Source organism: Prunus persica, chromosome G6 (assembly GCF_000346465.2).
Source record: "Prunus persica cultivar Lovell chromosome G6, Prunus_persica_NCBIv2, whole genome shotgun sequence".
NCBI classification, from domain to species: domain Eukaryota; kingdom Viridiplantae; phylum Streptophyta; class Magnoliopsida; order Rosales; family Rosaceae; genus Prunus; species Prunus persica.
Window position 1 is genome coordinate 9,711,016 of NC_034014.1, and position 12,739 is coordinate 9,723,754.

Below are 12,739 nucleotides of genomic sequence, written 5' to 3' on the forward strand. Positions count from 1 at the left end.
TGATCCGTACCAGAGAAATGAGTTTTTTTTTTGGGGACATTTTGAGTACCAAAAAAAAGTGGAATAATTGAGATACAGAATCCATATAAAATCTATAATCAGCATTATTATCAATTTGCTATAATTGCTTCACTTCAACTTTCTATGAGTGCAAATGATATCATGTGTGCCATAGCAATTAACAATGAGAATAATTTTCATAATTTAATCTCTGATATCCAAATTAACTTTTTTATCCTTTTGTTTTTGTCAAGGATAATGCTACACTGACTGAATATCTCTCTTGAAATAAATGGCTTCTCCAGAAAAGCTTTTTTTTTTTTCTTTTTTATACAAAACTATATTCTATTTTAATCTAATCTAAATTACAGGGACTAGGATTCAAATTCGGATGTAAAGTGGGGAGTACATCCACTCTAGCTAACTTGACTAAGCCCAAATCTGCCTAAGAAGGTCATTTTTAAACACTTAAATTGAGGATCATGAATATGTAATTATTTGATCCTAAGTTCAAATAAAAAATGATCAATATATATCCTACACTCTACAAGAAAATTAAGGGCGGCAATGTTGTGGGCAGGGCAGATGCATTAATCCGCTGTCGTTTCAGACAAGAAAGAAACAAAATCCCACTGCAGAGGCAAAAGATTAATTTGTCGTCTGGTTCAGAACTAGACAGTTATGAGAAGATTAACATATTTCCTGTCACGGGGAATCCATGAATCCATTACTTATATGCTGTCAATGTAGCTTTTGGTTAGCACGAGGGAAAAACCTCTTAAACATCTAGTAGGTGAGCTCCTCCAACTGCTGCATTGGGGGCTCACATGGCATGCATATATTTTCGCAAAGCAAAGCTCTTGACAAATGGGTGTGGTCCTGGCTACAGAAGTAGCTCAGTGCCCCATGTAAAGTGCAAGAAAAGATAATATTAAGAGGGTATGTAAGAAAGGAAAATACTCACTCCAATTCTCTTCTCATGTATCATGCAACATGAACCAAAAATGTGTTTAATTATTATTGTGCGAAAACATTGCAAGATTTTATATATCATGCATAATAAAGCACACACTAAAAACGTAAAGAAAACACACAGAGAACACAAGAATTTATAAAAATTTAACATTATATGTACGTGTTCTTGATCTCATAAATCATCGCATGTAAGTAGTGCATTTCCCTCATTTGCTCAAAGCTTGCAACCCTATATATCCGAATTCACCCCGACCCCGTGCTGATCGTTTCCCGACCCATGACCGGATCCGAAGATGGTCATATATGCAAAAAAACAGCAACCTAATTGCCAATAGCCATCATACATACTGGCAATTATGTCAACATATTTATCAATATTTCCTATTAAAGTACAAGACGGATGACACTAATCAATGAATTCAAACAGACAATTAGGAGAGACTGCATATGTACATAACCATGTTAATGTTCTAAGAAAATCTCATGTACATAGAAACAAATAAGTCTCTTTTACTTTTCTTCTCACCGTAATTAATTAACCACTTGACTCTATTAAAAAGACAAAAACAAAAGCCACTAGGGCATAAAATAGGTGGGACATAGCTTGCTCTCAGGCCACCAACATCCAGGTGCTGCACAGATACTTATCAGATAGCAGTTGGCCTAGAGCCATTAATTATTAGGTAAAAGTGAACTGCTAGTTTATAATCTGGTTTGGCCCAATAGAATAAACTAAGTTTGCATCATGACGAGTAGTTGAATGTCAAAATCAAAAGCCTAAGCATGCGACTCATCACCCCACACTACAATTGAGACATCAAATCTCACTAATTTGCCTGAAACAGCTCAGTAAAATAGATCTGAAATCTCAATTGGAAAGAGCAATTTGAAGTGGGATTTTATTTATGTGTAGATTCATAGAATCCAATATTCTGATGGGGAAATAAAAGTTGGAATATTTATGTATAAATTCGTAGAATCCACCAACAACTATATGCGTGGATGGATCATGCTTCAAGCGTACAGAAAATAATATGTTACTTCAACACTTATAACGCATGCATGAGACTTGTCCAAGGAATATTGATTTAATAATGCAAATCATGGGGCGGTAGCCCACCTTATCCATGGCCTATTGAAAAATGAAACCTCTGATCTTGCTTCGATGCACGGTCTGAGAGCTGAACATGTTGTCGGTCTGATCCTGCAATCTAAATGCAACCGTTAATCTTTTATAATAAAAAAAAGGAAATATACTTTACAAATTTTTATTAGTTTGTGGTTATGTTAGGTATGAACGGATACAATCATGTGTCTATCTCTCTCGTATTCCCGCACATTTAATAGGCTGCTGTAGCCTTATGCGTAGTTCTAGCTTAAAACAACTTAAAAGAAGGGGGTGGAAAACTAGGGGTGGGCATCAATCCGGCCGATCCGGTCAATCCGGCCGAACCGATTATATTGGATTGGTTTGGTTTGGTTTTGACTAAAGAAAAAGTCAACATTTTGAAAAACCGAACCGAACCGGTTTGGTTTGGTTCAGCTGTGGTTTGAGAGTTTTAAAAACTGTCCTAAACCGAACCGGACCGATTATAAATTAATTTATTATTTATTTAATTTAGTTTACATGTGGCAAGGTTTGTGTGCGTTTTGTGAGTCCGCGTATCTGAATGTTGGTGCACGTTTTGATCTTCTAATTTGCATATCCCAGTTATTTGTGTGTGCTTGTATTTCCCTCTCTTTCTATCTCTACTATGTGTGTTTGCTCTTTGTGTTGTGTGGCTCTTCTTACTCTATCTATCTTAATTAATGGGTCCATTTCATAATTTCATACGCATTCAAACTCCACCTCTGTGATAAAAGTATTTACCTCTCTGTGATAAAAGCTTTTCATTTGTTTGTATTGTGATGAATGCAATGAGTAAATTTAATGCTACTTGGTTAATGCAAATTTTGTATATGTTTGTTTTGATGGAAATTGTGAACTTAGATGCATGCTAGACATTGGACAACCTTTGAATAAATGGAATGATGTTGTATTAGCCTTTGATGGAATGGAATGGAATGATATAATGGCAAAATGTTAGCATTATAATGTAAGAGTAGGTTGAAAAATGCATGGTTTTGTGTTAGGCACAAACCGGCCGAACCAATCCGAACCAAACCGATTACAAGTGGTTTGGATTGGTTCGGTTTCCATTATGATTTTAGGCTAATCCGAACCAAACCGGACCGTTATTTTCTTATTGGTTCAGCTATGGTTTGAGAGTAAAACCGAACCAATCCGGACCGTGCCCACCCCTATGGAAAACCGTTTCAGAAGCAAGTCATCTACCTTATTATTTACAGTAGGATAAAGTGACCGACTCATGAGAAAACTATGACATTAATTACTTGATCACAAACCCTTTTGAGGCTTTAATCACGATTTAACCACATGGGTTAGGGTAATAAGTTAGCATTCTTCTACTGCCAACTAATGCTAATTAACATGCCCTTGAAAGGCAAACTAAACTAGCTAGCTAGGGACTTTTACAAGACTATACATCAAAAACATATATAATATTTCTGCATGATCCATAATGTTGGGCTGCTCAGCCTTTTCTTTCCTGAATTCGAACCGGCAGGCCACCCCTCACGGTGGCGGTGAGGCCAGGGGCGAACCGCGGTGTGCGATCAGGTTCGGAAACCTGAATATCAAACCTCCGAACAAGCGCCACCGCGACACTTTTCATTTCCAAGAGCGCCAATTCCTTGCCCAAGCAAACCCTCTCCCCGCCTTGGAAAACCGGGTACTTAAAGGGGCACTCGGGCGTGAAAAGTCCATTCTTCAGCCACCTCTCGGGCTTGAATTCGAGACAATCAGAACCCCAAACCCGCTCCATCCTGCCCATGGCGTACTGATGGTACGTAACTCTGGTCCCACTTGGTACAAAAGTACCATCTGGCAACACATCATCCTCTTGGCAATACTTGGAGTCGAATTGTATTGGCGGGTACAGTCTCATGGTCTCATAAATCACCGCATGCAAGTAGTGCATTTCCCTCATTTGTTCAAAACTCGCAGCCCAAGATCTAGATTCGGATCCACTCCGACCCATGACCCGATCCAATTCCTCTAGAATGGCCCGTTTGACTTCCGGGTGCTGAGAGAGCAAATAAAACAAACTGGTCAACCCGGAAGCGATGGTGTCCCGACCCGCCAACAGAAAGCTCACGACAATGTCCCGGAGATACTTATCGTCGTCAATGTTGGCCATAAACCGAGAGAGAAGATCCTTTTGTGTTGAAAAATTACCCATTTCCCGGCGCTGCTCAATCATGCTCTTGGCTAAGCTGTCCACCATCTTGACGGCGTCCCTCAGCTGCCTCTCCGAGCCAATGTTGAAGAATCTCTTGATCTTCCACACGATCGGTGATGACGTCATCGCCCGCTCCGCGGAGAGCTTCGACGCGGTGTCGAATGCCACGGCGAAGTCCGAAATGGGCAGCGACAGCTGGAGACAGCCCGGGTCCAGCCCGAATGAGAATTTACAAATATTGTCGAACGAAAACCGCCGAAAGAGGTCCTGCAAGTCAACGGCGCTGTTTCGGTCTTCGGCTAATGAGGCCAGCAGCGGAATTAGCCTTGATTGGATTTCGGAGCTCACGATCTCGAGCGCGTAGGAGCGGACGGAGACGCTGCCGAGCTCCAGGCTTGCCATTTTGCGCTGGAACAACCACGCGTTGCCGTCGACGTTGAAGATGCCGCGGCCCAGAAGATCGCCGAGGATTGTGGTGAATGGCTTGCCTTTGGGGTAGTTGTGAAACTTGGTTTTGAGGATGTGCTCCACGTTCTCGGGGTCGGCGGTGATGATGTTGCCGAGGACGTGGAGGTGGATGGTTCCGGTGGGCGATTTTCTGAGGAGATGCGTGTACCAATCGCAGAGGTTGTCGAAGTCCTTGGACCAGCTGGAGGTGAGGAAGCTCCGGCACACGTGGCAGTTGCACCATGGCCGGAGCCGGATGATGAAGACAAGTACGGAGAAGAGAGAAAACAGAGCGGTGAAGGAGAAGAAGAAGAGGCAGAAGGCACTGCCAATGGAGTCCAAAGCAGCCATTTTTTTAAGAGAGAGAGAGAGAGAGAGAGAGAGAGAGAGAGAGAGGAAATTGGTTGGGGATGGATAGTGAAGAGGAAGGAGAGCAAGAAGAAGGTGTTTTTATATTGAAGGAGTGTGGTGGGTGAGCTGATTAAATATCGGGGTGTCTGGTGTTGTTTTGGGGATTTGACAAAGTGACAGGCAGAAGCGCAGAAGAAGAAGAGAGGAAAAAACGGCATGAGAAACGCGTGCGCAAAAGAACAATTGCATGATGTCATGCTCGTAGTCACTCGTTTTATTTTTATAGCCCACGTGCTTGTATTTCTTTCTAGATGTAGACTCTCTACTGCATGCGTTACACTCTCTCTCTCTCTCTCTCTCTCTCTATCTTTCTCTCTCCATACAGCTCTCTCTGTTTGTGCCTTTGATGTTGGCTTGCGTGGCATTTTTTGAATTTTTATAATTTTGGTTTTCCCTTTTGGGCCAACGTAACATCTGATGTTGACTTGATGAGAAGGGCCTTGGCTGGCACGAGCTTTGCTACTTGCAGCTTAATAGCTGTTACTACTAAAGGCTCTGCATTTTTTATTTTCTTATTTTTGCGTGGTATGTTTAAATTAAACAAAACTCATTCTTTCTTTTGGCAAAAAAACTAAAACAAAAAGGAAACGGTAAAATACTTCTGCTCATACGCATTTTTATTATAAAAAAATCTTAAATTTTCATTAAATAAATTCAATTGCTTACTGAAAAGCACTTGGGATTGCTTCCTAAAAATACACATGTTATGTGCTTCTCCAAAAAACGCGTCTATAACTTAAAAACACATCTAAACTTTTTTATCAAACGTTACCAAAATCGCTTTTAACTATTTTAAAAACACTCTTAAACCGACCCTAAATAAATTATTAGTTACTATTAAGGGTTTGACAATTCTTAGAGTTATTTAATAGTAGTCAATATCTTTTTGGACAAGTAAGGACAAAGCCCATGTGACCTCATGTCTTATCAACATAACACTTTTCTTTTTCTTCATATTTATCTCCCTCTCTTCTATCCCCTTACTCTTCAGATTTCCCCATTGTTTTTCTTTTTGGATGGTTCATCAATGTATTTTGGGTTGAATTGCAGTGGGTGTTCCAACAAAAGAAAAGTGCTTTGCGGACTTATGGGTGCGGAATAGTAAGGTGTTTTTGTACTTTTTTTGGGGTCAAAATGTGCTTTTGTACTTGGTGGTCTTTATTGAGCAGTGACAGTAAATAAAACGTAGCAGTGAAGTATTTCTGGACACAATATTGCCCTAGGTTTTATAGCTCAATGACACTAAATTGTTGTCCTTGTTTGTTTAAAAAATTATGTTGGATGCCATTGGTTGTTAAAAAAATATATGTGAGAGTTTGTGTGGCATTTAAAAAGTTGTCATAAACCTCTATATCACCAACCCTTGAATTAAAAGGAAAAAAATAAATTGCGAAGATGAGACATACAATATAAAGAAATTGAATTAATTAAACCAAACCAATTAGTTCTTAATATAATAGAATTTCATTTTAAAAATGAAAAAGATTGGAATTTTTTTTTTGCGAGATTTGAAGTTTAAATACTCGCACCAACGATAATTTAAAAAAAAACAAATTTACTGTATTTGTGGATAAAACATGAGTATAAGACTAGAGGTTAAAATGTTGTAAGAGATTAAATTAGAGATGTTTAGTCCTTAAAAGGAAGTAATCTACATATATATAGTTAAATTTTCATATAACCCAAAATTGTCCTTATAAAAATTTCAAAACACAACTACTTCATTTTGAGGGGAAAAATAGGTATAAAAAATTGTATATTAAAATGAAAATAATAAAAATGAGAGTATATGTAAAAAAGAAAATATTCTTTAAGTATTAAAAAAATCCAATGGTCTACCCTAATGAAAAATGACATTGATCTGCAGTTGCAGACCAGTAGTCCAAGGGCAAAACTTTAGCTAGCCCATCCATTAAAAAATTCCTAGTTCCGCCCTTACAGTGGTCTCAAATTTGAACCGTAATGACACCTTAACAGTGTGTGTGAGAAAACCTTTAAAACAGTTATGAATCTAAGAGAAAATCTTAGAAGAATATGATTGATTTCTGATTTTTTATTATTGATTTACTATCTAACTATATAAACTATCTAACTAACCTTCTAACAGTGTTACAGACTCAGTCTGAATAAAATTCTCTATAAAAAATAAAGAGGCTGTTATTTTCTGTACCTCGATTTAAATGATGTCGAAAGACAAAAGTTTCCACTTACCCAAAATGGATCTTGTCTTGATAACGTAAAGCGTAAGCGTGGAGATAAACTTTTAAAAAGAAGAAGAAGAAGATTTCAATTCAAAGTAGAACAAATGTATACTAATTTTCTTTTATTTATATTTAACAGATTAAAAAATTGAAAATGACCTCATGAAAAAGCATGGTTTGCAGCAGACTTTGACAACCCAACCTTAGAACCCCACAATAATTTTTCCACAAAAAGGACGTTGAATTTATTGCATGGAAAATCACCAAAAGATACTAATTTTCCATAGAAAAATCTAATAAATCTCTAATGCCCTAATAACAAGTAAATTACTGTCAACTTTATCAGTGTGAACATATGACTTAGATAATTTTTTTACAAACGGTCTTTCTTTCGCACGAAAGGAGAGTCCGGCGAAACGATTGGGTGTCTTGTCCTTCTCTTCTATCGGTGTCGTTACATGGGTTGTGGTCTTCTGTGTGAATGCCTTCAAGGGCGGAGGTACTCTAGGGCCTGAGGTGGTCCTGACCCCTCCACAATTTGTTCTCAACGCAGTAAAGTTTGGGTTTTAGTTCATATATTTAACAATGCAAACCATATAACCATTCTAATGGCCCCCCCAATTGCAATCCATAAATAACTTCATTTATAATTATATGTAAATTGTTTGTAGGCCCATTACACAACTAACATAAAAAAAGGAAGTATTAATCCTCTAATAATCAAACCGATGAGCCAAGAGAATAGAAAATAGTTTGACAAAAAAAAAAAAAGGAATAGAAAATAAATAGTTTAAAGGGAAATGAGATTTTACCAATAGACTTTTTCGTTTTGATACATGAAATTAAGTACAAAGCTATAAAAAAAATGTCCATTTTTTCTTATATATATATATTATTGATGGAAGATTGAATTTTTTTTTTCTATACTTGTATTACAGTTCGACCCCTCCACACATACAATCATGGCTCCGCAACTAGATGCCTTCTCCTTTCTTCGCGGTGCGTTATTTTCTGTGGAGATCTGGTTCCGTTAGGGTTCTTGTGTTGATCTTTGGCATCTTCTTGGTCGGGTTGCGATAGGGAAATTTTTGCGAGAGGGAAGGTTTCCTAGCGTGTTGATTTTTTCAGTGGTTTGGTGATGAGGGTTGCGACATGGAAGGTTTCACGAGGTGTTGGTGGTGCAAGCCGGGGGTTTACAGGTGGTTGGCATCTAGGTTTTTTCTTGGCTGAATGGATCTGGTGCGTTCTATGATCTTCGTTGTTGGTCATGATTTTCGACGGATATGGCAGTTGATTGCCATTTATGTTCTCATCTCTCAGGGTTCTTTTGTGATGTGGGCATGGTGATAGAGCCTTTATTGTTTTTGAGCAATTTTTTGGGCGACACCCTTTGCTCACGGATTATTCTGGTGAGTGTAGAATTTGCATCGGCGAGATTGCTGATTAGGTGACGGAGGCCAGCCTCGCTGGGTCTCCCAATGCTCCCTGATTGTTCGCTGGAACATTTATGGGCTTGTCATCCGATAAACGTTCCTATTACGATGATTTTCTATTGGAAGTTTGTCAAGGTAAAAGGGCAATCTTGTTACCCCTACCCTGTTGGTTTGGGGTCTAGATTAAGAATCAAGGAGTTGATATTTGGTACTTCTACTGGGTATGTTCTAACGCTCATGACACGTTGTTCAATACAATGAACTATGAGTGCATAAGAGATTTTTCTTTAATAGTATTACGTTGTGGTGGGTTGTTCTTTGTGGGACTTGAAGTTATGCTTTGTTTTGTTTGTTTTGGTGGAGATGGAGTTGCACTATTGTGTGCTCTCTTGTGGGGTCTACTGTCTTGGTTTCTTTTAGTTTTCTTACTTTCGGGTTATTTGTAGTGATTTAAAGTGACTTGAGTTGGACTCTCTTGTTAGTCCAGGGCATGCATGGTACTCTTTCCTACCTTGGTGTTTGTCTTATGTGGTTTTGCTAGGAAGGTTTTAACGAGACCACTATATTCGTGCCAGTCTTTGTATGTCTTTTTGGTTTATGAGTGAAATCTTATTCTTAAAAAAAAAAAAAAAAAACAAGGAAATTACTCTAATGACTTAGGGACCAAGATATATGAGAAATGAAGAAGATTTTCCATGTCAACACGCATAGTAACTAGAACAACTTTTAGTGGATGCGACTATGAATAAAGGAAATCATAGTAATAGATTAGAATTTTTGGTATTCCCTTTAGTTTAATGGAAATTATATTGGGACTTACCTATTTTCTTTTGAAACTCAACAATTCTTGTTGTTGCTATTTTTAAATTCCAACTACTCTAAAGAAAATTTAAAAAGGAACATTTATTGTTTGCTAGCAATGTTGCCGGCTTTGGCAGGACACTGATTCTCTAGCTCACATACTGTTCATATTGGAGTTTTTTGTGTTTGAGTTAAAATTGTTGAAGTTTGGCTCACTTAAAGATGCGGAATTTTGACAATCATTATTGCTCTTCTATCACGACTAAGTTACCATTCATACTTAGTCTATTTGATATCTAGAGAATGTCAATCACAAAATCAATACTAACAATTAGATCGGAGGTTGTTGAGTGCTAGTGTCGTTCTTCGTTGATGCTAAAATGAAATTTGATGCTTTTATTGAAAAAAGAAATGAAATTAAGGAATAAAAGATTTGTTAAATTCATAAGATATTCTTATTTAAATAGCCTTGATCCGAAAGGGTTGGTTGAATTGAATTCATGGAACCCAAATCCTACACGCCTTATCCCTTGCAACCCGAAACTAGGCCAGGCATGAGTTGGATTGGATTCGATACATATGGCTGCCTATAGATAAGTAGGTCCTCTCTATTGCTGGCTACAGCAAATGGGTGCGTGTTTTCTTTTGTTTCTTTCCATGCTGGAAACTTTATGCTTCTGGACTTCATCATATTTTTCAGCACTAATGTGGATAAGAATATATAGCAAACCCATTCAAGTTCTCTCGCTCCTCCTTGTGAGTTGTCAGCACGACATCCTTAATTATGGTCTGTTCCCACTAGCGAGAGAGGGAGAGAGGGAGAGAGAGAGAGAGATTCATGGGATTGACCGACTGCAGAGACATATGCATACGTTAGTTGGTGTCTTGTTACTTTCTTGATATGTACAGGAGTGAAAGGTACAGCCGCAGTCATTTTTGCCGACTTCTTTTGATCGGTTTTTCTTTTTATTTTTTATGTACAACTTCTTTTGATAGCTTTGTTTTAGAACATGTGCTCCACGTTTTAAATGTTGAATTGCAAATATCACGCCCAAATATACAGGCTAGGAGCCCATGTACATTTACTTTATGTCTCAAGCACTATGCAGCTGTGCAATATGACTCATCAAGCATTCTATAGTGGGGGACTTATATATGGCCAGTGGTGCCCTCCAGCTCGGGCAACAAGGGGCCCAAGCTCTAGTTTGATATTTCAACAGGCTTCAATAGCTTGGGTAGTTGGTGGGCTCCACAAGCCTGGACAGGCCCGAAGGCAAGAATAGCCTGGGCTGTTGCTTGGGTTTGCTGGCGATGATGTCAGCAACAGAAAAAAATACTAAAAATTTTATATTTAAAAAAATAATAATTACTTAGTCATATTATTCACTTCCCACACTAAAAGTCTATACAAATTCATCTCCTTATATTTCATGTGAATAGTGGTTACTCTTGGATTGTCATGGCAATGAGTGGAAGTACTCTTAGGTGAGGCTCTATGTCTTAACTATTTGATCAAATTGGTCAGTCGTTAGATCAAATTGGTTAGCTTAATTCAATGGTCATTATAATTAATAGAGCTCATGAGCATCTCCAAGGGATATGTCAAATACCAAACATCAAATTTAAATTTGATGGCTGATGTGGCAATTTGACATTTACACAGTTTTACACTCCACTCGATATGTCAAATAAATAATTATTGTAACAGTCAAATCATTTAAGATAAAGAAAAAAAATATAAAAAGAAAATAATAAATGAAAGTAACAACCAGCTGTCTTAAAAAGTAATAAAATATTCATTTGACATTTTGCTTTTGGGATGTCAAAAATAACATCTCAACCTCCAGCCTTCATTCCACATCAGCTTTGACACATCGGTTGGAGTGATGTGAGATATTATTTCTAGTTGTTAAATGTCTATATGACACTTTTGACACGTCGGTTAAAGATGCTCTAAGAACGACAAATTCTTTTTTTTTTTCCGTTGAACCATGGGCTTGACATTGATTTAAAAAAAAGTCACACACAATTCGATCGGTTTTACATTATTTTATTCTACTCTTATTTTCTTTGTGTTTTAATTCGTTTTTTTTTTAATCTCAACAAAACCCATATTTTCCATTTATTTCATTGTGGATTACGATTTTAGGAAACGATTTGCTTGAAATAAAAGTTGTCGGCACAAACACTTTTTAAGGATAAAATATATATAGCCCAAATGTCAAGGTGCATGCATGCCTTAGCTTAGCCGGTGATGTAAACTAGCTAGGTATCATCTTGCAATCTTAAAATTTGAGATAGAATGATATATTCAAGAGATTACCATTTGAAATATAAGTGAATGAGTGGAAATGCAAAGACCTTATTTTCTTCAATATAAATACATAAATCATGTTTCAGTTAATTTCTGACAGCATCACGGACCCAGAAATTTTTTCATGAGTGGGCTAATATTTTTCTTGAATATGGAGACTCCAAGTAAAAAAAAAAGGTTTTAAAACTATAAAATAACATATTCTTTTATTTTTTTAAAAACCAAAAAATCTAAAAAACCCTTTCTCCTTTTCTCCCTCTCCTGCTAACCCTGATAAATAAGTATTATATTGCGCTAGAGTGAGGAAGAGAAAATAAGGAGTCAGGGCAAAAGACGAAAAAGCAGCAAATATTTGTGGGGTAAGCTAATATTTGTGGGGTAGGCTATTCTACACGAGTGGAGCTGAATTTGATGTACAAGGAACTATTTTCTACTTTGACTGTTTGACAAATGGTTACACATGCAGAGTACATTTCACTTTAGACTATTCTTTTGTCGCATGAGTTGTTAAGTTGCATTCTTTGACATTGAAAACATAGAGTTCTTCGTTTTTCTTCTTCTTCTTTTGTTTCTCTTTTGCAATGAAAATAAATTTGCAACGGCAAAATAGGATAATCCCAAAAGTGACGAGGAATACATTGATAATATTGTTGCTATTTATGCTAAAACTCGGTAACAATGTTGGCTGCCCGAAGATTTAGAGTTTTTAAAAATTTAAAGTTTAGAATTTACGGCTTACGGCTGCAGAAATTTAGTCTTAAAGATAATGGACAATAAAGAAGAATTCGTTCTGGTTATATCATTTGGCCGGATAGTTCTCTTCAATTTGTTGTAACATTTAGTAATCTTTGATGT

The 12,739-nt window shown here is 37.3% G+C and overlaps 1 protein-coding gene across 1 annotated transcript; it reads right to left on the reverse strand.

The window, feature by feature from the left end:
- Positions 3,330-5,256, reverse strand: LOC18774517 (cytochrome P450 94C1). The gene has a single exon (XM_007204984.2). It carries the CDS (start codon positions 5,073-5,075, stop codon positions 3,570-3,572), a length of 1,506 nt encoding a protein of 501 aa, XP_007205046.1. The 5' UTR covers positions 5,076-5,256; the 3' UTR covers positions 3,330-3,569.

Coding starts and splice junctions, on each gene's coding strand:
- LOC18774517 (XM_007204984.2), bottom strand. CDS start 5,075: ATGGCTGCTTTGGACTCCATTGGCAGTGCCTTCTGCCTCTTCTTCTTC.